Below are 23,098 nucleotides of genomic sequence, written 5' to 3'. Positions count from 1 at the left end.
TTTAGAGTGTAGGAGTATTCTGTGGTATTTATTCATGGCTGGCATACCAAACAAATAGTTCAAGTAGACTTACCTATACTAAAAAAATAATAATAAAAAAAATATGCCTTTGGGAATGCCATTATGCCAAACAGCACTCATTTTCTCCCTTATGATCTCCATGGTACACTTCCTGGCTGTTGTGCAGTTAATGAAAATGCAAAAGTTTATTTATTTTTTACACACCATTAAGAAAATAAACACAAAAAGAGACTGGGTATTGTGCAAAAAACTTTAATGAACAAAAGCAAGAGAAAAAGAAGAGAAAAAGAAAAGAAAAGAAAAGAAAAGAAAAGAAAAAACTCACCAAAGAAAAAAAAGAAATTAAGGGTGCTTGAGTCCAGGTGACTAGGCTGTCATGCTGAAAGCTGGTTGGGATGTGGGGAATTAGGCATAACATGTAGGAGTTCACTGGCAGGCTCCCATGTGTCATCCCAGGTTTTGCCACTGTAAAATATCATAAGTGCAAAAAAATTCATTAGAACACAGAGAAAAAAAAAATCAAAATCACAGTTGGGTTAAATTTAGAGAGTTCATTGAAATGTATTTATGTTCGTTAAAGTAGCATTAACCCTGGTTAAGCCCAGTGGTGGAATGCAACTTAGTACATTCACTCAATTTACGGTGTTTTTTTTATTTTACACATTTTTATACAACATTGCATCTCACAGGAAACTATTGTACTTTTTACTAAACTACAATTGTCTGGCAGCTCTAGTTCCACACTGTTCCACACTGTTCCACACTGTTCCTGTACATTAAAAGCCATGTATCTCAAAATTTACTGATTTCAAAATGTTTCTGATAAACTGAGGGATGATAGTTCAGAGCTAGAGCTAGCCACTAGAGAACTTACTAGAAACAGTAAAACCTGATCACATCAGGACCATTTTATTGTCCATACATTGGCTGTCTGTCAGCTAATTTTAGAGTTCTATTAATTACTCGGCAAGCACTGAATGGTCCAGCTCCTCATTACCTACAATCCATTGTGTTAATCACAAAATTCCAGGATCTTACAAATAGAATATTCTAAATAAAGACAAGGAGGTAGATCATTCGCCCATTTGTCTTTAAAATTATGGAATAGTCTTCCGAGCATTCAAAATGCAGACACACTCTCTCAGTCCAGACTAAAGACAGTCCAGATATTTGTCTTTAGTCTGGACTGAGAGAGTGTGTCTGATTTTGGAATGCTCGGAAGACTATTCCATAATTTTTCATCATCGGAATGCATGTCCTAAAGGTTACAAGGGCCTACCTGCCGGATCTAGCTCTTCCAAATGCCTCCACCTCATCGCTATTTGCTTCTGAGTAGCCTACTGATAATTAAATAACCACACAGTGCATGGCACCAGTGGACTTTCAATTCGGCTTTCCCCTACACACACAAACACGAATAATAATTATTTTAACTGTTTTATCAATCACTGATTAGGGCATAACATATTGTTTTATTATCTTTGAAAGGTCAGAATCAGTCATTTAGACAAGAAAGCAGCCTAACAGAACACATTTTACCTCATTTATCCGTTCCCCAGTTATTCGATCAAAGAGGAAAACCTTCTGCCCACTACATTTTCGGCAACCTGAAATGATGAAAAGACACAGAAAGTTTATTAAGCCTTGATGCCATGCTTTGTAGCTGAATCAGTCCAAATTTATCATTTCACATGAGGTGATATGCAGTCCTTTCCATTCATGTCAAAGTAAATTTGTCCCTGTTTTTGAAAGCAAAATGTACAGGATTGGCTTTCCCAAAGTCCTCTTAGCTTAATGGTCCTTGCACACTGACTCTGAAATACGAATAAATATGTTTTGTCAATCACGTTTACACACTGCCGTCATAAAAAAAATCGGATCGGGTTCGATTTTCTGCGTTTTTCGGATCAGTAGCAAGAATTTTGAATGGTGTTTTGACAATGAATACGGAAAAACGCATACGAAAATTTCAGACTCAGTGCCTCCGATAAAAATACGTTACCCAGCATGCTCTAGTTAAAGTGTACCTATGTAGGCTACCAGTAGCCTACCCATGACAAGAAAACGGTTAAACTGCTTACTTGCACGCCGTGGAGCGTTGTTAAACTCACCTTTGAATGCAGTTTTACATGCAGTTGAGCGTTGTTTTGGTTAAACTCACCTCTGAATGCCGTTTTAGCTGCAGTTGAGCGTTGTTAAACTCACCGCTGAATGCGGTTGCCTATGAACGCGCTAAACCTTTGCGCAGAGAGGGCACTTTGATATCAGATTGCGAGGGTTTTTAAACATAAAAAACCAGTTGGAGGGCCAGATAAATATCATCTGGGGGCCGCCATTTGACTAGCCCTGGCATAGATCATTTATTGTAGTCTATTCCTTTTTATTTTTATTTATTGTAGCCTCGACCCATACACAGCAGACGGGTTGCGGTGTTACCCAAGACGTCAAATTTCAACGCTGCAGGCTCCGGTTCAGAGTTCTATATTAGTCAATCGGACTACCCTGCACGTTGAAAAATGACGCCAAAGGTATACCCAGTGCGTTAAAAAGTGACGCCAAGGGGTCCTGGCCAAGCGTCCATATGTGACGAGTCCAACTGCGTCCTGTAAAACGCCCGTGGGTTGCATTGATGGTTGAAAGCCATGAGCGTCTCTCACACACGATAAAGGGTGTGTGTTGAATTCGGCCAATATACTCCTGCGGGCAATTAAGGAATGATGGAACCTATATTGTCGTGTTTTTTAGTTAGGATACCTAGCACACATTCACGTTTAAATTGAGTAGGCTACCACAGGCTAATTTAAAACTAAACGAAATTGTAGCCTACGCATGCTACTGTTGCTGAAAGCGTCTGATATCACGCACTTGGATTGGCTAGTCCAACTGCGTCCTGTAAAACGCGGGTGGGTTGCATTGGAGGTGGTTAAGCCGCGAGCGTCTCTCACAGACGATAAGGGTGTTGAAAATGGCAAATAGACTCCTCTTGAAAGATAAATAATGGAAAACAATGACCTCCTATATTAGGTATAGGCAATCCTAATCATAGAGCAAACATTAGTCGTTGCTGAAAAAACGTCTTTAGTCTGTGCAGTCGGTCAATGTTGAGGTGAATTGACGACTGGCGAAGCCCTGAGCGTGTATCGCGGATGGTTTTACATTGAAGTTGGTTGAAAGCCATGTGCGTGTCATCTATACGCAAAAGGGTGCTATATGCGTGGGCAGAAAACGCCGAAGGACGTGACAAAACGGCCTTATATGACGCCCTGAGATGAGAACGGGTTGGAAAAAACAGAGATTCTAATTATTGGACAAAAAACTTCCTCACGTAATAACCTAGAATACTGTCTAACACTTGATGGCTGCTCTGTCTGTCTTCGTTGTCGGTTAGGAACCTGGGTGTGCTCTTTGATACCAATCTTTCATTTGAAAGTCGCGTGTCTATTATCTGTAAAACCGCATTTTTTCATCTTAAAAATATAACTAAATTACATCATTTGCTCTCATTGACAAATGCGGAACAATTAGTTCATGCGTTCATGACCTCAAGGCTAGATTATTGTAATGCTCTACTGGGTGGTTGCCCTGCACACTTAACAAACAAACTACAGCTGGTCCAAAACGCAGCAGCTCGAGTTCTTACCAGAACCAGGAAGTATGACCATATTAGCCCGGTTCTGTCAACACTGCATTGGCTGCCTATTAAACATCACATACATTTTAAAATATTGCTGATTACTTACAAAGCACTAAATGATTTAGCTCCCCAGTACTTGAGCGAGCTCTTAACGCATTATAGTCCTTCACGTCTATTGCGATCTCAAAATTCCGACCAGTTAATAATACCTATCAAAATCGACTGCTAGCGGTAGATCCTTTTCCTTTTTAGCACCAAAACTTTGGAACAGTCTTCTTACGATTGTTCGGGAAGCAGACACACTCTGTCAGTTCAAAGCTAGATTAAAGATTATTTCTTTGACCTAGCATTCACTATAGACTTCTATAATTCAATGTTAGGCTGCATAGATTAGGTCAGCCGGAACCGGGAACACTTCCCATAAATCCTGATGTACTCATTACATCATAAGAAGAATGGCATCTACGCTAATTTTAGTGTCTGTGTTTATCCCAAGGTTTTCCTGCAGCCTGCCGGATCCAGGCCGTATCCAGATCTGACGAAGGACCTTCGCCTGGACCCGATGACAACGCAGTGCTGAAGTGCCAACTAGTCTCTCCCCTGTGAAGGATCCCTTTCCCACTCTACAGATAAAGCGTTGTCGGGAAAATTCGTTTTGCGTACCTACCCCAAAGTGACAAAATAAAATATAATTCTGTATCAAAATTTATAAGGAAAGACCAGTACTTTGTTTAGGCTTGGTTTGTAGGGAATTACAAACCTGCGCACATATATTCAAACGCACATAACTATAGAACCAATTCTTAATGCGCATGTGAACGCCATCAGCGTTTATCACAGGTTCGCGTTTAAAGTCTGTGTAGAGAGAATGGCGTTGTCTTAGCGGCCCCTAATTTAACAACAAATGATCGTTGCGACGGAAGCGAATCAATGAAAACTAACTTTAGCTGGAAAATAACTTTATTAAAGAACCGCTATAAAGCCAAAACAATCTCTGTTACCTTAAATTATATGTTTATCTCTGTAAAGCTGCTTTGAAACAATCTACATTGTTGACTTGAAACTTGACTTCATAGGCATAGTGTCTTCTTATGTTTGGTCATTAAACACCATGGCAACTCCAACTGCTGAGTCCACATCTTTTCCGTAGACTACAGGAAATGGAAACACTCTCTCCACTTCCTGTTGCAGGACGGGGTTACATGACAGAGCGCTGCCACTGCCAATAATACGCCTCACCCCAGCAGCCTGCATGCTCTGAGGGGGCATCATAGTGGCCAGGTTTTCAATAATGCCCCTGCACACAGCTCGAGTCATGTGACCCAGAGAGAGGTTAGAGGGCGAGATTTGCGAGACACTGGCGCTGGTGGTGGGGTCGTGCCGCTCTCCTAGTAGAGTCAGAGTCACGGTTAGGTCAGTATTAGGCTGTGCCAAGGCAGACTGGATCAGCTGGGAGTAGATTCTGGACTCGTTTACTTCCAATGCTATGAGATAAAACAATGAATAATACACATGAGAACCAAAAGCATGCAACAAGAATACAACACTCAACTCTCAAAAATAAAGGTTCTTTATTGGCATCTAATGTAAAACCTTTAACATCCATGGAACCTTTCCATTACACAAAAAACTATTTATAGTGGAAAAAGGTTCTTTAGATTATTTAAATGTTCTTCACACAAAGGAAAAAAATGGTTATTTTAAAAACTGATCCTTGAAATGTTCCTTGGGGACCCAAAAATGGTTCTTCTATGGCATTGCTGTGAAATCCCCCTTTTAGAACTTATATTTGTAAGAGTAATTTTATTGTTGTCTCTATTTTAAAGAATAAATGATTAGTCTACGATATAAAAAGGTCAATTGGTCAAAAAAGGTTAACAATTGTTGATTTACCAAATTCCTTCATCCATGAGTCCAGCATTCTGACGAAGGTGGCCATGACATTGCCTCCATTTAGTGATGCGGCCACTGCCAGATAGGAGCCGTGCAAGTACGGGAAATAAGCGACTGGGCAGAGGGTGTCTGGAGAACTGGGAGGGCTGAACTCTGCAGGCATGCCGAACGTCAGCTGGGCTGAAGTGCTCATGTTCAGCACTAGTGATTTAACATAATTCACAATTAATTTGTGTGTATCTGCCTTGTGTACACAGCAGTTCAAAAGTATGGTGTTTATAAGATTCTTTTATACTTTTGAAAGTCTCGTCCTCACAAATGTTGCTTTTTTTCAGGATTCTTTCATGAATAGACATTAACTAGAAAATAGAATTTATTTTAAATACAAATAATTTATAACATTATAAATGTGTAACAATATTAGCTCAAGGGGGAAATATTAATAATAACTCATAATTACCAATTATTATAATTATTAATATTTGGGTCAGTTAATTAGATTAACTTGAGGTAGCTAAATTAATATTACAATCAATTAATCAGTTTCAACAAACTCTTTTCAACGAACTTATTTATTCTAATAAAAGTGTATCTTTCATGGCCACCGAAAAATAATTATTTCTTAGCATGTACAGCGCTTAGAGCATGTAACAAGATCAAGATCATAAAATTGACTTTGTTGCAAGCAGAGAATCAGAAACCAAATACATATTGTGCACAAGTTGTATTAACTAACTCACAAACGTAACTAAAACTAAACAAACATGCATACTGTCACGAATCTGGTCACTGTACTTCCAGTTGGTCACCACCAGAGGTCATTCATACATACATACATACATGCATAGGTAAAATGGTGAGTGATATGGAACCGGAAACAGGAAATAGAACTATGGAAAAGGTCTATTTAACTATGAAAAGAACCATCAGCTTATCATTTTCAGAGCACCTCATTAAATTGATACTTGCATGGTCTGTGCAGTGGACAATTCTTGAAGTGGTTGAAAATTGAGTTCGTTGATGGGTCCGTGAGTGTCAAATGTCACTGTACAAGTTGCAGTTGTTTTCTTCTCTGCTGGATGGCGAAGATATGATGAACTTGCATGGTGGTTTCGACGCTGTTGTGGTTGAGAGAGTCCTTTTTCTCCTGAGGGAGCACATGGCTGTTGTGAGTCGAAGCCTGCAGCCCGGGCCTGCTGAGGCCACGCTGGACAGCACGGCATCCTGAAGTGCCGAGAATGCCAAGAGTTGATTGTTGCCCGTTCAGTGATGGTAAGGTTGCAGTTTTCTGGATTGAATAAAAGGCAGTCTGACTCCCTTTGGGAGCATGAAGGCATGGCAGGGTTTCCCCAGTATCAGCAGAAGCCGCAGTTGAGGCCGGAAGAGAAGAGAGCAAAGGGCTAGCGAAGAGGCCTTTTAAAGCTTGACAAAAGGCACACCTTGCAGGGCTGGCTCAACCAATAAGAAAGGGGGAATTTCTGAGGGGAGTTTCCTCTGTGGGGAGGATTTATGACGCTATCTCAAGTGTGGTTAGACATCTGCCTTACCTCTTTTTTGTTCATTAATGCTCAGATAGATATAACAAACCCACACTGCATTCTAAGAGAAGGTGATGTACATCAAAGTGTGAGTCATTAAATGAGGATTAATTAGATAGGAGACATGATACAGGTAGTTACATTGACCGTTGGTTGGTTGTATAATAAAATACATACCATAGTATATACATAATAGTACACAAGACACAGTCAATCATTCACACAGTTTCTGGGATGCATGTTTATTTATAGATCAGTTCGTCTATGATTAATGCAGCAAAGTCTGTATTAAAGATTGTTTCTGTCTTCCCATTTTCTCTCTTTTGAGCATGTGGTCACATTCTTTTACACCCATAAAACCAACTTATCTGATCGTGGTAGGACCTTCTTGCCCTGTTTGGGGGATGGGACCACAGATCCCAGAGTGAAGTTTAAGGATTTTTTGGTACATATAACCAAATAATTGTTTCTGATTTGTCTCAGTCATAACAAATGTGTCAAATGTGTCACACTTTATATTAGGTGTCCTTACTACTATGTACTTTCATCAAAAAATAAGTACAATGTACTTATTGTGTTCATGTTGTATAGCAAAACACTTTTGCTGCTGAGGTGGGATACGTGTACGGTTAGGCACAGGTTTGGTGGTTTTGGAAGGTTTAAGGATGGGTTAAGGTGTAAGGGAAGGGTCAACAGTGTAATTATAGATGTAATTACAGAAATGAATTACAGCTGTAATTACATGCAGGTATTTTTTTTAAATATAAGTACAGTGTAAAAACATGTATGTACACAATAAGTGAATTTTATCAAATAAAAAAACATATCTTTACTGTCACTTTTGGATCAATTTAATGCATCCTTGTGGAATAAAACCATTAATTTCTTTCCAAAAAATTCTTAATGACTTCATATTTTTGAACGTTAGTGTATACGTAAAAATGCTACAGTCCACAACACTGATGTGGATGCAGTATAAAGTACTCAAGCCCACACACATGCTGGTTTAGCTGCTACACAGTTTTGTGCAAACTACAAAATCATATTAATTAAAAAAAAAAAAAAAATGCCTCAGGAGATCATATAGCTAAAAGCATTTGTGTTGCTAATATCATGTACAGCACATTCAGCATAATTTCCCCACTGCCAAATAAAAGTAATCCTTTCTATCATGTGCTGACATATTAAATCAAAACCATCTATGGCAGGTAGATCAAATCTTTAGCACATTTTTTAGTTTTAACAAAAATGGGTAAACATATTTATGGCCGAACAAATCATGTTTAAGTATTTAACATACAATACAGTCCTCTTTTTAGCATAAGCTTGAGCTGCTGCGCAGAAATATCAAATTTACAAGAATCCATAAAACACATAATATCTGTCATGCCCATGCCCTTGATAGAGGACGTTGAAATTTGAGTACAAAATCTGCCATGTTTACATGTGCTCATTGCAGTCGCATTACATCTCCACCTGGAGGCTGAACTAATAAACACATAAACTGACCTCAGATTGAGTATTTACTGTATGTAGCTGATAAAACTACAATAGTCTGTAGGTCATGACTGTAGGTCATTTACAGACCAAGTCAATGAATTTTAGAAAATTCTGAAAAAGATTAATCTAATCAACACTGCACCTGCATCTCCTTTGTCAGTCATGCAGGAGTACACACTACATTGGAAGTCTCCCAGCGCCGCCCCGACCGGTGTGTGAGCAGGGATGCCGTGCCACTCAGAGGAAGTGTAACCAGCCACAGCTCCTGACTCTACCACCACAGGCAAGAGGTGCATAGGGAAACCCGCATCCTTCAGACTGGAGGATAATATATAAACACAGTCAATTCATGCTGTTGCAGAGACTCATCCAAACACAGGCATTCAGTTCAACACAGAGTAACTGTAATATTAAACTTCATAGATTAGTTAGAGTCAGTTCCCTTATCGGTCGGTCACTTCCACGTACAGTGGGTACGGAAAGTATTTTTCTTTTTTAATAAATGTGCAAAAATGTCAACAATTCTGTGTTTTTCTGTCAATATGGGGTGCTGTATGTACAATAACGAGGAAAAAAATGAACTTAAATGATTTTAGCAAATGGCTGCAATATAACAAAGAGTGAAAAATTTAAGGGGGTCTGAATACTTTCTGTACCCACTGTATGTCGTGACCGACTGATAGAGAGGCCAATCTACTTTGAGTGAAACTAAAACGAGCCAATACACATTGGCATGCAATCATCTGCATCAGCTATTCAGCCTTGCAGCGCGGGTATATAATGAGCAGCAGGTGTGATTGCATTTCAGCTTTTTGCTTCAGAACCAAGCACTTCGATGCTCTCTACAAACTCCCAGGAGATTGTGAAACTTCGAGCCAGCTTTTTTCTCTGACTTCTCCACTTTAGTGCGGGCGTGCACAGCACGGCACAGCAGCACGAGCGGCCTTCTTTTCTCTCTCTTCTCTCTCTTTTTTGTTTTGCCTTGAGCAAACAAAAAGCTGTTGTCACAGCTGGTAAGGTGTGTTTTCACGGCTGGTAAGACCAGCGAGAGAGAAACAGCGCACAGACAGGTGCACATTCCTGTCTGTATTCACAGTGACCGTTCCCCTGCGTGCCTCAGCACCAGTGAGAGCAGTCCCTAAAAGAGCTTACACAGATAGAGCGTGTCTTTAAAAAAAAGAAGAAAAAAAAGATGACGTTCTATCTGTGTGTTTCTGGATGCGGTCATTACCTGGGATGGTACACGATCGCTGCCTCGTGTGTCTGGGCTTCGAACACACTGAGGCAGCCTTTGTGGATGAGTCATGTACCCATTGTGGGAAGATGACCATCTCGGAGCTGCGGTCGAGACTCTCGTTCCTGCAAAGGGGCGGAGTCCCCGTGCCTGCGCCTTGATCTAACCCTCCTCAGAGGGTTGCTTCGGGCTCTGACACGGGAGACCTGAGGATCATGGTGAGCGCGCTTCCTTCGGGGAACCAACCCCCTAGGAACCGGAGATGGACCCGGAGATGATGGCCATGATTTCCCGGGCCGCCAACAGGATCGGGCTCGTGTGAAACCCTCCACCGTGTCCCGAGCCCTCGAGGCTAGATAATTGGTATCTCGGGGTGGCGCGCGCTGGTTCTCAGCAACCCCCCCCCAGTGCCTTTCTTCCCGGAGGTGAATGAGGAGCTCACGTGGACGGCACCTTTTACTGTCAGAAACCGTTCCGGTGGCTCCTCCTCCCTCCCCAGCTAAGGGATACACACGTATCCCGCCAGTGGAGCAGGCCATTGCTATGCAGCTGTGCCCTAACTCCACTTGGTGCGGAGAACCATGTCTTCCTTCCCGGGCCTGTAAGTACTTGTTCAAAAGCAGAACGGCGGTCCCACTGACATTCTTTCAGAGGCTCCTGGGGCATGTGGAGCCCCGTCTCCATATGAGACCGCTTCAGCACTGGCTTCACGGCCGAGTCCCGAGATGGGCGTGGCATCACGGCACTCACTGGGTGACACTCAAAACGGCGTGCCGCCAGACCTTCAGCCCGTGGTCAGACCCCTCGTTCCTGCGGGCAGGAGTCCCCCTGGAACAGGTGTATATAACGATATAGATGCACTTAAATGTTCTGAAATAAAAAATGCTTAGCCAACATCTTTGTACAGTTTTGCATAAGCTACATTAGGTCATTCTAATTATGCAGTACATTTCCATGTCACCATTATGCGTCTCAACTCTTGCATCTTGTATATTTTGTTGTATTCTGGTATATAGACACATTTGAATAATATATATATATATATATATATATATATATATATATATACTTTTACATAAATGCTTCCTTAAATTACAACACATGCATATTCATTTTAAAAATGTACAGCGTTCAAAAGATATGATGACCCTTGAGGTGCATATGTTCTCGAAATGAACAACAGTCAAGTTTTATCCGGTCATATAATATAATTATTCCTATGCCAGTTGTAATGAAAGGGAATTGCAAAATAAATAGTAATAGATAGAGGTTCTAAAAGCATCAGACGGAGGTAGAGGCCTCTGCTAGAGGATCCAGCTCCTGTACATCTCTGTGCGGTCGTCTCTGTGTCCAGCGCTTACTGAACGTTTGTAGGAGTCCACGCTGACTGGGCTCTGTAACAAATACATATGACATCATGTAGGATTAAAATAACACACACATACACACATATTTGTTTAACATTGACTACCTCTCTGAGGTTTAGTTGGGGAAGGTACACTCGTGCATATCCCAGGATCCTCGCTAATTATACCCATGTTTCTGTTCCATTGGTTCCAGTTGACTTCCTCCACACTGAAAGAAAGATTGTTCATTGTTTACGGTTTCAATCATCACTGTTTAATAGCAAACACAGAGAGTAACACAGGGTAAGTGTGCATTATTATGTTTGCATGCTAATATCATATTTTCATAATGTATCATCCAATTTCAGATTACAGACAAATGCAAACTTCAGATGTTGTGGAAGCCACCAGGGTCACCTGAAGCACCAGCGTCGATCAGGCTCTTGCCCTCCGCCCAGCTCCTTCTCTTCCCCTGAACGAAGCTTTGTCTTCAGACAATGGGGAAAAATCCACTCCATGTCCAAGGTGGTGATTGCACGCTGTGATCAACAATCATAATTATTGCCTAAATGAACAACTAAAATGGCAAATCAGTTCAGTGTAGAAATGGGTTGACCGTTTTCATTTTGCATTTGATTTTACCTGTAGTTTCCAGATGCTAGTGCTCTCTACGGACATCTCCTCCACGCTTTGATTCATCAGAGCAATCAGCATGTTCAGCATCAGAATGTATGTCATCACTATATACAGAATCAGCAGTATATAGAACACCTCCTTATATTTATAATCATTGGTGAACTCCAGATCTCCCATGCCAATTGTAAACTTGAACAACTCCAGAGTGGTGAAGTAGATGTCCTTGAATGTGGGCTTCTTGCAGTCTTCATTTCCATTAACATTAATAAAAAGAGATCGATTCCTGATAGATTGCTCATCAAGGAGAGTGACCACGGCTGATGAGTAAGAAACAAATCATCAATGCACACTACCGTTCAAAAGTTTTTGAAATAAAACCAAGGCTGCATTTATTTGATCAAAAATATGGTAAAAACAGTAGTATAATTACAAATTAAAATAACCATTTTCAATTTGAATATATTTTAAAATGTAATTTACTCCAGTGATGGCAAGGCTGAATTTTCAGCATCATTACTCCAAGTCATCAGTCACATGATCCTTCAGAAATCATTCTGATATGCTGATTTTGGTGTTTAAGAAATATTTCTTAGCATAATCAATGTTTAAAATAGTTGCATCATATTTTTGTGGAAACCATGATACTTTTTGTCAAGATTCTTTGATGAATAAACAAGTTAAAAAGATCAGCATTTATTTTTAATAGATTTAAGTAATTAAATCTATAATTTAAAATGATTTAAAATGATTTTTTTTTTTCACTTTTCACTTGCGATCAATTTAATGCATCCTTCCTGAATAGAAATATTAATTTCTTTATAAAACAAAAATCTAACTGACCCAAAAATGTTGCAAATTTGTAGTGTTATGATGAACATTAAATTAATTGCAATGAAAGAATCATGTACATTGCTGAATGTATGCAAGGGAGAAGGATACCTGTAGAGAACCCAATGAGGAAGACCATGTACACAACAAGGAATCGACGAATTTCTCCAAGAATCATCTGACAATAATTAAAGAGCGTACAAGTGTGTTACGCACAGGAAGTAATGGTGTAGGTCCTGTATCAACTGTAAGGACTAGATTATACTACAAGGAGACATTAAATGTGTTGCATAGCATCTTTTTAGCACCCTATTTGACTAATACCCTACTCTGAAGGCCAGGGTGAAGGATGCTGGATAAGAGAGACAAATATCCCTTACCTTTTGTATCATGATACTGTAGATTCCCATATGTTTGGAACCTCTGAAGAAATAGAGTAGATTTACCCAGCACAAGGCAAGACTCAGCACTAGAAAGGCCAGATATTCATCCTGACCAAAACAGTACAGTACAGCAGAGACCAAGAGAAGCACGGCCTGCAGAAAACTAATGCAACAAAAAGCATTTAAGCGGGAGTAAACACTGTATGCACTTATTGATTGAGGTTTTATGTAGTAAAAAGTAGTTATACTGGAGCAGTTTAGCCATGTGCATATAGAGTATATAAATAGTGATTTCAAAAACTAGACCTCGCTGTGATAAGTTTTAAAATTATTGGCAAAGAATGTCATTTCAAGCATGTATTAGGAAATGATTAATACTGAAATAAAACAAGAGTGAAGCGACTCACAAAAGCTGATCGGAAAATCCGTCTATGACCAGGGACTGAAATCTCGGGCGCTTCCTTATCATATCTATTAACTTGAAAGACAAGGGAATGCAGTTATTTCTGTAAAAAGTAGGGGTGTAACGATACTCTCATGTCATGATTTGATACATATCACGATACTGAACTCACGATACGATATAATTGCGATACTCCAAGACATATGATAAAAGGTTAACAAAAAATTAAAGGTGCTATAAGCAATCTCACGCGTTTTTTAGGCCAAAACATTTTTTTTCACATACCGCAAACATCTCCTCACTATCCGCTAGCTGCCTGTCCCCTGAACACACTGTAAAAAAACACGGTCTCTGCAGACAGCCCAGGCTCCACAAACTGCAGCAAAAACAAACTGAGCAACAAACTGAGCAACAAACAGAGCGACCCGCAGCACGAAACATAACAAACTGTTCCAGCCAATAACCGACAAGAATGATGTGGGGGTGGGGTTCGGGGGGTTAGTGCGCGGATGAGGAGGAGGGAGGGTCTAGCTAGCCTCCGTTTTGTTTGATAATAATTCAAACATCAACAAGAGGTTATGCCAACCGAGATCGCTTATAGCACCTTTAACTTTTGTTAAAATGCTAAATTTGATATTACATTGTGGGTGTAAATGATTGGCTTGGACTTGGTGCTGGAAACCCAATGCACAGGACAATAGTGACACCAGAATAAAAATATTCATTATTCTGAAGCGGAAAATACAGAATTTGTTTTAGACAAATATGCTTGCACTCTGTCACTGACTAGATCATATTTAAAATAATGTAGGACACTTTTTACTGGTAACATAAGACATTTGGCATTTTCAGGACCCACAATATTCCCCCATTGCATTATTATACATTATATTCAACATTATAAATTTTAGTTTAATGTAGTACTGACACTAAAACTCGAAACCTTGATTTTTTCCCTCACACAGTAACTTTTGTTTTGGATGAACTTACTATACACAATACATATTGTCACTATCCACGATACATGTTGCATTTTTGTACTGCGATATATTGTGACATGATATATTGTTACACCCCTAGTAAAAAGTAAATAATAATAATAATACAAATATTTTGCATTTAAAGTTAAACATGAATTTGTTGTAAATCAACAGCATAATATTAAATAGATACATACCCCTTTAATAAAGAAGTAAAGTGCTCCAATGAGAGTGATGATCTGTCCTGTCTGAAGCAGGTAGCCTTCACTATCTTTTCTATAATGAAACGGAGGCTTTAATGACTGAAAGAAAAGAGTGGGAATGAGACATGGCATTAAGTAGTGAAACATTTACATGTTAACAAGTTAGCATGCATAATGAGTAGTTTGAAGCTGGAAAAAGTTGATTGTCTGGTTCAGGTCAGTGTGCATATTTTTCAGAAGAAATTTTTATTTTGAATGAATGAATGAATGAATGAATGAATGAATGAATGAATGAATGAATGAATGAATGGGTCCCCACCTCTGGACTATTGTGTATACCTACTTGGTTTTTACTGAGGTCGATCCCTTCTTCACGGTGATAAGCTACAGCAGTGAAGATGAAAAGGTAGATAATATAAACAATAAAGTTGAACATGAACATCCGTTTCGCAAATCTATTCCACTTTTCTTCAATTAGTCTGTTTAATGGCTCAATATGGAGCATCTCGTGGCGATTCTGAAATGAGATGAAATAACCAAACATGTTGCTATCAACAGCATTTATCGGAATACATATGCCAAATTAACATCCAGTGAACAAAAATATGTTCAAGAATGTTTTGCTAATGTTCCCATTAAAGGGATAGTTCACCCAAAATGAAAATTCTGTCATCATGTACTCAAAGCTCATCATTTCTTTTTTCTGCTGAACACAAAAGAAAATATTTTGAAACAGTTGATGGACCCCATTGACTTCCATAGTATGGGGGAAAAATACAAACATCCTTCAAAATGTTTTCTTCTAGGTTCAACAGAACAAAGAGACTCATACAGTTTTGGAACAACCTGAGACTGAGTAAATGATGACAGAATTCCCCTTTTTGGGTGAACTGTCCCTGTAAGGTATAAAATAGCCTATGTTAAAAAACGTTAAAGTTATTAAAGACCAGACAACTTTGAACGAGCAGTATATTAATGTTACTGGAAAAGACATTTGTTCAAAACTTTGAGAGAACCTTGCCAGAATGTTAGCCAAAATTCTGAGAACAGTTCCTCTCAGCTGGGATTTTGCTTCAGTAAAGTACAAAATCTAAGAAATTATGCATTTTTGATTCTAGAATGAATCAGTATGAAATGAACAGGATGTCTTCTCACTGGAATCTCACTGCCATAAACGATTATCTCCAGTGCGGAGTTCTTCTCGTAGGTGTCAAGGGAGGCGAGGTCATACAGAGACGAGCACACGGGACCGTAGGCCCACTCCGTGATCTTGCGGGACAGATGTCTGCACCCCTTAAACTCCCGCTGTACGATGTGCTCAAACAGCTAGTTAACAAATGAAAAATTACATCTGAATGATTTCATCAAACAGGCACTTTCCAACCTATGCTAATAACATATAATTTCAAAATTGTTTTATTTAGTCACTTTTTAGTCTTTTAGCAATGTGCTAATTTTAGTAATCAGCCATGCCCAGCAGCAACATCAGCTAAAATATATAGAACAAAGGAAATAAAATAAATAAAAACATTAAACTGTGACTATAGGTTAAATAAGACAATGACTGTCACTGTATGACTGTGAATCAGTCTGGTGTCTGATTTAATGCCTGCTGAAGGAAAATAACATGTCAAATCACATGAGGACTAATCATCTGTACGAAACCAGGAACATCCAAAAACAGAACTGACACTTACTGGGCACACACTGCTTCAAATGAATCACTTCTTCAAATACATTTAGGCATTTTGCAAAACATAGTGAAATTGTTCATATTCTATGACACTCAAAAATCAGTAAATAACAGGGGGGGAAAGGTTTACCCTCAATTTTCCTGTTTTGGCGGCTAGTTGGATTGGTGTGAGTCCCTCATTATTTTCGATTTCCTCCAGTTTGATCTTGGGGTGAAGTTGGTCGGCTTTGATTAAGATGTGGTCATACATGGCAATGACAAACTCTGTGTTTTCAGGACTATTATCAGCTATGGATACTAGTGCGTGAAGCACCATGTTCCCATGAGAGTCCCTCTTCCTGACATCCACCGCCTGGTAACAGTTGTCCATAAGGAAGTCCACAATGTCTGGCTGATTAGTGCAAGCGGCCAGCGACAAGGGCAACTCACCTGTGCACAGAAGGTGTGAAAGATACAGGTAAGCCCAGGTACCCACAAAATGGGTCAGTAACATTGAGAACATTATGTGGAAGATTTTACAATTTCTACTGTATAAATTGTTGTCAGAATTATCCGTCTGCAAAAGTTCAACCTTATCGTTAGACCTACCAAAATAGAAGCACATGTCTTGATTGGGTTGAAAGAATTTCCCACAGGCCTTAGCATGGACATCGGCCCCTTTCTTAACCAGCATCTTTACAAATTTTGCACTCCTCCTTTCAATCGCAACATGGAGTGCTGTCTGACCTGCCAAAGAGATCAATCAATAACACTGTAAAATAGATTACAGAGGAACAATGTTGATTTATAAAAAATGTACCAACATTTTAGCTAATGTAAAACTAGATCTAATAATCAAATATTATGTAAAATGAAGCTATAATGGCTCTGACCTTTGTAGGAACTGTCTGTGTAAGCAGCGTTGACAAGATTTTTTAAATCTCCCAGTTTCTCTGCAATGTCCAGCAGATGTTCAATAGTGTCATTCTCGCCTTGCCTCAAATTTAAAAGCGCTTTCAGCAGGGCTGTCTTTCCATTGGACTTATCTGAAGAAGAAAAAACTGTTGTTTTATTATGTATTAAATATCAGTCATGAATTCACAGTACTATTCTGTGTATTCTTTGTACACTACCATTCAAATGTTTGGAATCAGTGAGAATTTTTTTTTATTTTTTTTTTAAGAAATTGATACGTTTATTCAACAAGGATGGATTAAATTGATCCAAAGTAACAATAAAGACATTTATAATGTTTCAAAATATTTCCTTTTCTACTGTTCTTGTGAACACTCCAAGGATCCAGAAAAATGTTTCCACAAAAATGTCAAGCAGCACAAATGTTTTCAACACTGATAATAAAAAGAAATGTTTCTTAAGCACCGATTCAGCATATTAAAATAATTCTGAAGGAATTTTCTGAAAGTGACACTGAAGACTGGAGTAATGGCAGCCTTGGTGAAAACAAGACACTTCTTTCAAAACTCTTACCGACCCCAAACTTTTCAACAGTTGTGTATTTTTTCTTGAATACAATTACATTGAGAGTCGGTGAGGCGTTTCATGTTTTTGTGCAGGTACTGATGTAAACCCTGCAGTTTTGACACCTCGCCACTGGACACAGCCTCAAACAGACTCTTGATGGTAAACCTCTCACGGTCCTGCTGAGCCGGTTCCTCTTTTACTTTCCTGATTCCCCTGTATGCAGAATGCATGTGTTAAAGTGACGATTTCTGACTTTATATTTGTCATACACTCCAGTGTGGTTTGATATATTAAGGAGTCCCACTTACCTGTCAAAGTGTAGGTTAAATTTAATTGTGGTTGCAGGTTCCTCTATGTCATCCAGGTAGTTAGAATCCATGGGCCTCTTGTCCTTTAAGGCACCTTTCTTCATCTGTTTGGCCTTTGACCTCTCCTCCTCTGTCTGGTCATCCGTCTCCAGAGTAAATGATGAGGTGTTGCTGTCTTTTGGTTTACTCATAGTGATGCCTTCTTAGTCTCACAGCAGAAGCTGTAAACTCCATAAAAGTGATATCATTAGCAGATACAGGACATTAGGTTTAAATTTCATACAAAAACGACCTAGGAAATGTGAACCATGACCACAACTGCTGATTTATTTTTTTATAAGCAAATGGGACATTAGGAGTTGTGCATTGTTGGTAGTTCACGAAATGTTGCTTCCTTTGTTACTAATCAAATTACTATAGTGATTTTTTATATAATGTGACTGAGAGTTGCTTCTATAGGTGTAGGAGCTACTTGAGAGTCATAATGTATCTCAGAGCGTCTTCTTGTTATAAGAGCCATTAAAAGAGGAAGGACTCACAAATGATCCTGGAAACCCTATGACAGGAAGTCAAAGGAAATGCAGAACTACTGCTGCTGTTATAAATGGCTCACATTTGTTCATCTCATTGCTTTACATTGGAGATGTGATTATAATGCAGATATGATCATAAGAGCATCTAAACACATAACCCATCTAATGGATCTGTGGTTATCTTGGGTACACAACAAATCAGTTCTTCATCAAAATAAAAATGTGGATTAATTTACAGATTTTCAAAGATTCAAGAGATAGAACCAAATACAAAAATCAGAAAGCAGGTTCAGTTTATATGTGCAAGTGAAGATCTCTAATAGACCTTTGTTAACTGAATTATTGATATTCCGTCATGCTGTTGCTATATGATCACATCCAGGCATAGGCGTCCATTTCGGTGGGGACCAGATTTCGTCATGAGTCATTTTGTACCCACTACTTTTAACTTAACGTCCATAATAATTGGATTTTGGGTTAGATTTTTTGACAGTTTTCAGTGGTTATGAGGAGCAATATGAGAGAGAAATTTGGTGATCTTTGTTTAGGTAGGCCTACATTAAACCACGTAAAGCTTTTTCACGTTAGGACTTATATATAAAGCCCATGAGAACCGTGGGGAGTCAACCCACAGCCGCTCCGCTGCCCTGCTGAAAATGTGAAGCAGAAACGCTTAATGTCAGATTACATCCATAATTTGACTTTTGGCTCGATTTTTTTGACCGTTTTCAGTGGTTATGAGGAGCAATGTGAGAGAGAAATTTGGTAATCATTGTTTAGGTACAATAAACCACGTCATGTCATATTATCAACATGGTAGGCTACTTATGAAGCAGAATAGTGGGTCATAGTCTAATGCTTTTTGAAAACTTAAGGCTTTCTTCTTCATAAAACGAGTCGGACATCATCACATTTTTGTATACATTTTTATTTATTTACATTAGTAAGCTATAGGACATCGTCTTTCAAAACATGACCTGCGCGAAAGAGAAAAAAAAAATGAATGCGTCATTGTACCCAGCACTTCTGAAAATGCACTTCCGAATGCGTCTCTGTCCCCAGCACATTTCAAACCAAACTGACGCCCATGCATCCAGGGAATGGGCCATGATTTTCCCATCACGGAAAACTTTCCCAGAAAATACATGGAAATGCATTTCTAACAGAATTCAGTGTCTAATGCATTAGATATTTTTCGTTTTAGAATATTATAACTTAGTCTAGTAAATGGTTTCATATAGCATTACATACAGAGGAAATAGACTGTAATCCTGCATTAAGAAACTCCATTACACTGGCTTTGGGTAATCGTGTAGCACAAGGTCAAAAGTCCTTGATTTTGTAAGGAAAAATGTCCATAGAAACAAGCTACTATCATCTCTGTTTTGACCGGGTTCCTGAGCATACATGTGATCTATCTTGTGACATTTTTACATGAATCAGTTTCTTTTAAGATGATAGGACCACAGATTTTGCTTTTATAAGCCAATGTGACATTCTAATAACAGTGTTAAGATCAGCAATTATGCTTGGATGCTTTTTCAGTATTTATTCTTTCATAGGGGAACTAATCAAATTACAATTTATTTATAAAATGATTATATTAACAGATAGTGAAAACAGGAGCTAAGGGATCATCTAAGCACCAGTTGAAAGAGGAAGGGGACAAGAATCAGATAGAAACTCTGTGACAGGAAGTTGCAGTATCGAAAGAAATGCAAAATTTACTAGTTAAATAAATGTTTTGAGCATATTTGTATCTCACTTGCACATTAAACAAGAATTCAAATTGCTAAAATAGGGAGTAATTATGTATAATATGAGTCATCCACTGTTCCTCAATTAGGGCATACACACTATTAACACAATAGATAACCATAAATAGACCTCTGTGATTTTAAAGACATTATTTAGATTTGTCAAAACAAAGATTAATGTTTAATGTGCATATCACAACAAAGAAAGGGTGCTTAGGATACTAAAGATATATTAAATATATTTTTTTTCAGTCTGAATGTGCAAGCAGACTGCTCTATGGGTGAGGCAGCATAGATTGTTACAGCGTCTAACAGATATTTGATCGACGAATTATGTCGCTTAATGTTGTTTTACACTAGATGATGACCTAATATGCAATTACAAGATGCTGGATAGTCTTACTTACTAGAATATTATGACATGGCCTCTCTGCAAATTGGTTCAGATAACATTACAGTGGAAACAGTACATAAGACAGACACAATCTTTAGATTATGATATTGTCAGATTTAAAAAGACTAACTTTAAAACTGATCTGCAGAAATATGTACTAAAGTAGATCTCACAAAGACTTGTGAAGACATTTGGCAGTGAAAATCTTTAAACTTTAACATTTATTTAATGATTTACTACATTAGCACAATCTAAATGTATTTAAATACTGCATTCTATTATGGTACACCATTAAAATCCAAGAATAAAGTATCAAACATTTGTACTCACAAATCAACTTTGGTTTTCTAGTGTTCAACTGAGCTTGCCAGAGGTATGATTCCTTGAACACAATGACGATGATGGCATGCGCTCTCTCAGTTTCATAGAGGAAGAGGGTGAGATGTTTTGAGATTGCTGAGAGCCTTACAGAAAGGCGGGTTTATTGATTTTTAGAGTGTGTTGTTACGTATGTTTTGCCATGGCCATGCATGCCTTGTAGCTCATCTATAATCACCCAGTCCTACATATATACCACATAATGCACTAAAACCATCAAGCTTCTACTTAAATTGCTTCACTTATCTGCAACACTGTATTCTACTATACATCTGAACTATCCAAATGAGCAATTGTTCATGTGCTGGAATATTTGATATATATAATCAAAAAGGTACCTTTCTGAACAGCATATGTTTGGTTAGTCTTAAGTCATCTGCACTTGTCTGCTGAGACGGTTCTGAGAACTTGCACTTTTCTTAACGTGTATGGTTTCCTGCATGACAATGGTGGACTGTGGCTGAGTAAGATGGTTTGGCGTGATACATGGTGGTTTAGGTGCACAAGTCACATGAACAAAATGAAACCTTGACATGCTGTTGAGGCTTAATGCACATGTGGTAAAGAATTTGCTCTTCGTCTTTATGTTATTTGAAGAAACAAACAGAAACTTAATTTATAGCCATATGCATTACATGTAATATATTGTATTATATTGTAATTCTTTATTGTCCACCAAGGTGGAAAATTGGCTTTGGCTCACCAGCACATAAAATAACTACAGACAGTAAAAAACAGATTCACATTACATAAATATAAAAATACAGTTCATGCTACTATTATTTGGTTTATCGATCACTTGTGGAGTTGAGAATTTTAATAGCGTTTGGAATAAAAGACCTCTTAAACATTTTTATTCGCTAGAGGTATTCTATAGTGCCTACCTGATTTCAAGGGCTCAAATTGACTAAAGAGAGGGTGAGAACTATCTGCAAGAATAATCATCGCCTTCTTCTTTGCCCTTTCAGCATAAAGTTGTACTAAGGGCTTCTGTGGTCATGCCGACTATTTTGCTTGCCATGCATTGACACAATTCTGGTGAGTTTGTTCTTAGATCTACAGTTAAAGTGATTGTACCAGTAGATTATGTCTAATTTTGTGCACATAATTAATTATTTCGTCTTTGCAACTTTAATTTCTAATTGACTCAAGTGACACCAAGTTTCAAGGGCCTTAGTGTGAGGCAGGTAGGACACATCATGTAGAGAGGTAGTTTTGTCCAGTAGGCCACTAACGCCATATCATCAGCGTATTTAAATAGTCTAAAATGTTCCTCCTTAATCGTAAACTCATTAGTAAAAAGAGAAAAAAAGCACAGGGGAAAGAACACAAACTTGTGGGCAGCCTGTGCTTAAAGTAAGCACTTCTGACACAGACCCTCTAACACAGACCCTCTGCGGACGGCAAGAAAGAAAGTTTCTAATCCAGAGGACTAAACCTGTATTAACATCAAGATCAACAAGCCTTTTTTAGCGAATGTGTCTTCATTGAATTAAAAGCCGAGCTAAAATCCACAAATAAAACCCTGACATATGCTTTAGGATACGTGAGATGTTTTGTAACTGTATTAAGCAGGGTCAGTACAGCATCATCTGTGCCTCTGTTACTCTTATATGCAAACTGAAGTGGATCTAACCTAGAGGCAACAGTTGAAGTTAGATGATTAGCCAAAACTTGCTCCATAGTTTTGCACAATATAGAAGTTATTGCAATAGACCGGAAATCATTTAGCATACTCGCACCTGGCCTTTGTGCCACAGGGCTAATTATTGATCATTTCCAGTTTCGGGCACTGTACATGTGTCCAAAAGAAGCTGGAGCAGCCTTGCAAAAACTCCTTTTAATTGAGGAGCAGTCTTTAAGAAGGCGGGCTTTTAAACCATCTGGGCCAGTGGTCTTATTTGGCCTCAATTTACTAAGGCTTGCAATAACATCAGCTTCATTAATAACTATTGATGTTTCTGCAGGGAGATTT

The 23,098-nt window shown here is 38.6% G+C and overlaps 2 protein-coding genes across 3 annotated transcripts; both read right to left on the bottom strand.

Annotated features, from left to right (window-relative positions):
• Positions 1-257: 257 nt before the first annotated feature.
• Positions 258-10,359, bottom strand: LOC311083768 (sedoheptulokinase-like; the record flags this gene model as incomplete). The annotated part of the gene is made up of 6 exons (XM_084115521.1): positions 258-486; positions 1,301-1,420; positions 1,561-5,139; positions 5,549-5,749; positions 8,729-8,904; positions 10,274-10,359. The coding sequence occupies 4 exons, from the start codon at positions 10,357-10,359 to the stop codon at positions 4,745-4,747; spliced, it is 858 nt and encodes a 285-aa protein (XP_083971647.1). The 3' UTR covers positions 258-486; positions 1,301-1,420; positions 1,561-4,744.
• On the bottom strand, positions 8,291-21,178 carry LOC311082549 (transient receptor potential cation channel subfamily V member 1-like). Of its 2 annotated transcripts, none has more exons than XM_084113424.1 (16): positions 21,076-21,178; positions 18,062-18,282; positions 17,809-17,966; positions 17,165-17,317; positions 16,881-17,018; positions 16,423-16,721; positions 15,755-15,925; positions 14,943-15,116; positions 14,594-14,698; positions 13,421-13,491; positions 13,011-13,176; positions 12,742-12,808; positions 11,809-12,119; positions 11,584-11,705; positions 11,292-11,395; positions 8,291-11,214 (listed from the first exon to the last, which is right to left on the bottom strand). In XM_084113424.1, exons 2-16 carry the CDS (start codon positions 18,250-18,252, stop codon positions 11,102-11,104), a joined length of 2,343 nt encoding a protein of 780 aa, XP_083969550.1. In that variant the 5' UTR covers positions 18,253-18,282; positions 21,076-21,178; the 3' UTR covers positions 8,291-11,101. The 2 variants fall into 2 exon arrangements, with proteins under 2 accessions (XP_083969550.1, XP_083969551.1); XM_084113425.1 differs by having other exon boundaries at positions 14,594-14,672; positions 14,943-14,983.
• Between the last annotated feature and the right edge of the window lie 1,920 nt (positions 21,179-23,098).

Source organism: Abramis brama, assembly GCF_963993115.1.
Source record: "Abramis brama genome assembly, chromosome: 5".
NCBI classification, from domain to species: domain Eukaryota; kingdom Metazoa; phylum Chordata; class Actinopteri; order Cypriniformes; family Leuciscidae; genus Abramis; species Abramis brama.
This window is presented reverse-complemented; position numbering and strand designations above follow the sequence as displayed.

Excerpts from the sequence above, each read along its gene's own strand:
- LOC311082549 (XM_084113424.1), bottom strand. The coding sequence starts at position 18,252 with ATGAGTAAACCAAAAGACAGCAACACCTCATCATTTACTCTGGAGACG. Across the intron at positions 15,117-15,754 it reads TTTATGGCAGTGAGATTCCA|AATCGCCACGAGATGCTCCA; the intron begins GTGAGAAGACAT and ends ATCTCATTTCAG. Across the intron at positions 11,215-11,291 it reads CCCAACTAAACCTCAGAGAG|AGCCCAGTCAGCGTGGACTC; the intron begins GTAGTCAATGTT and ends TATTTGTTACAG.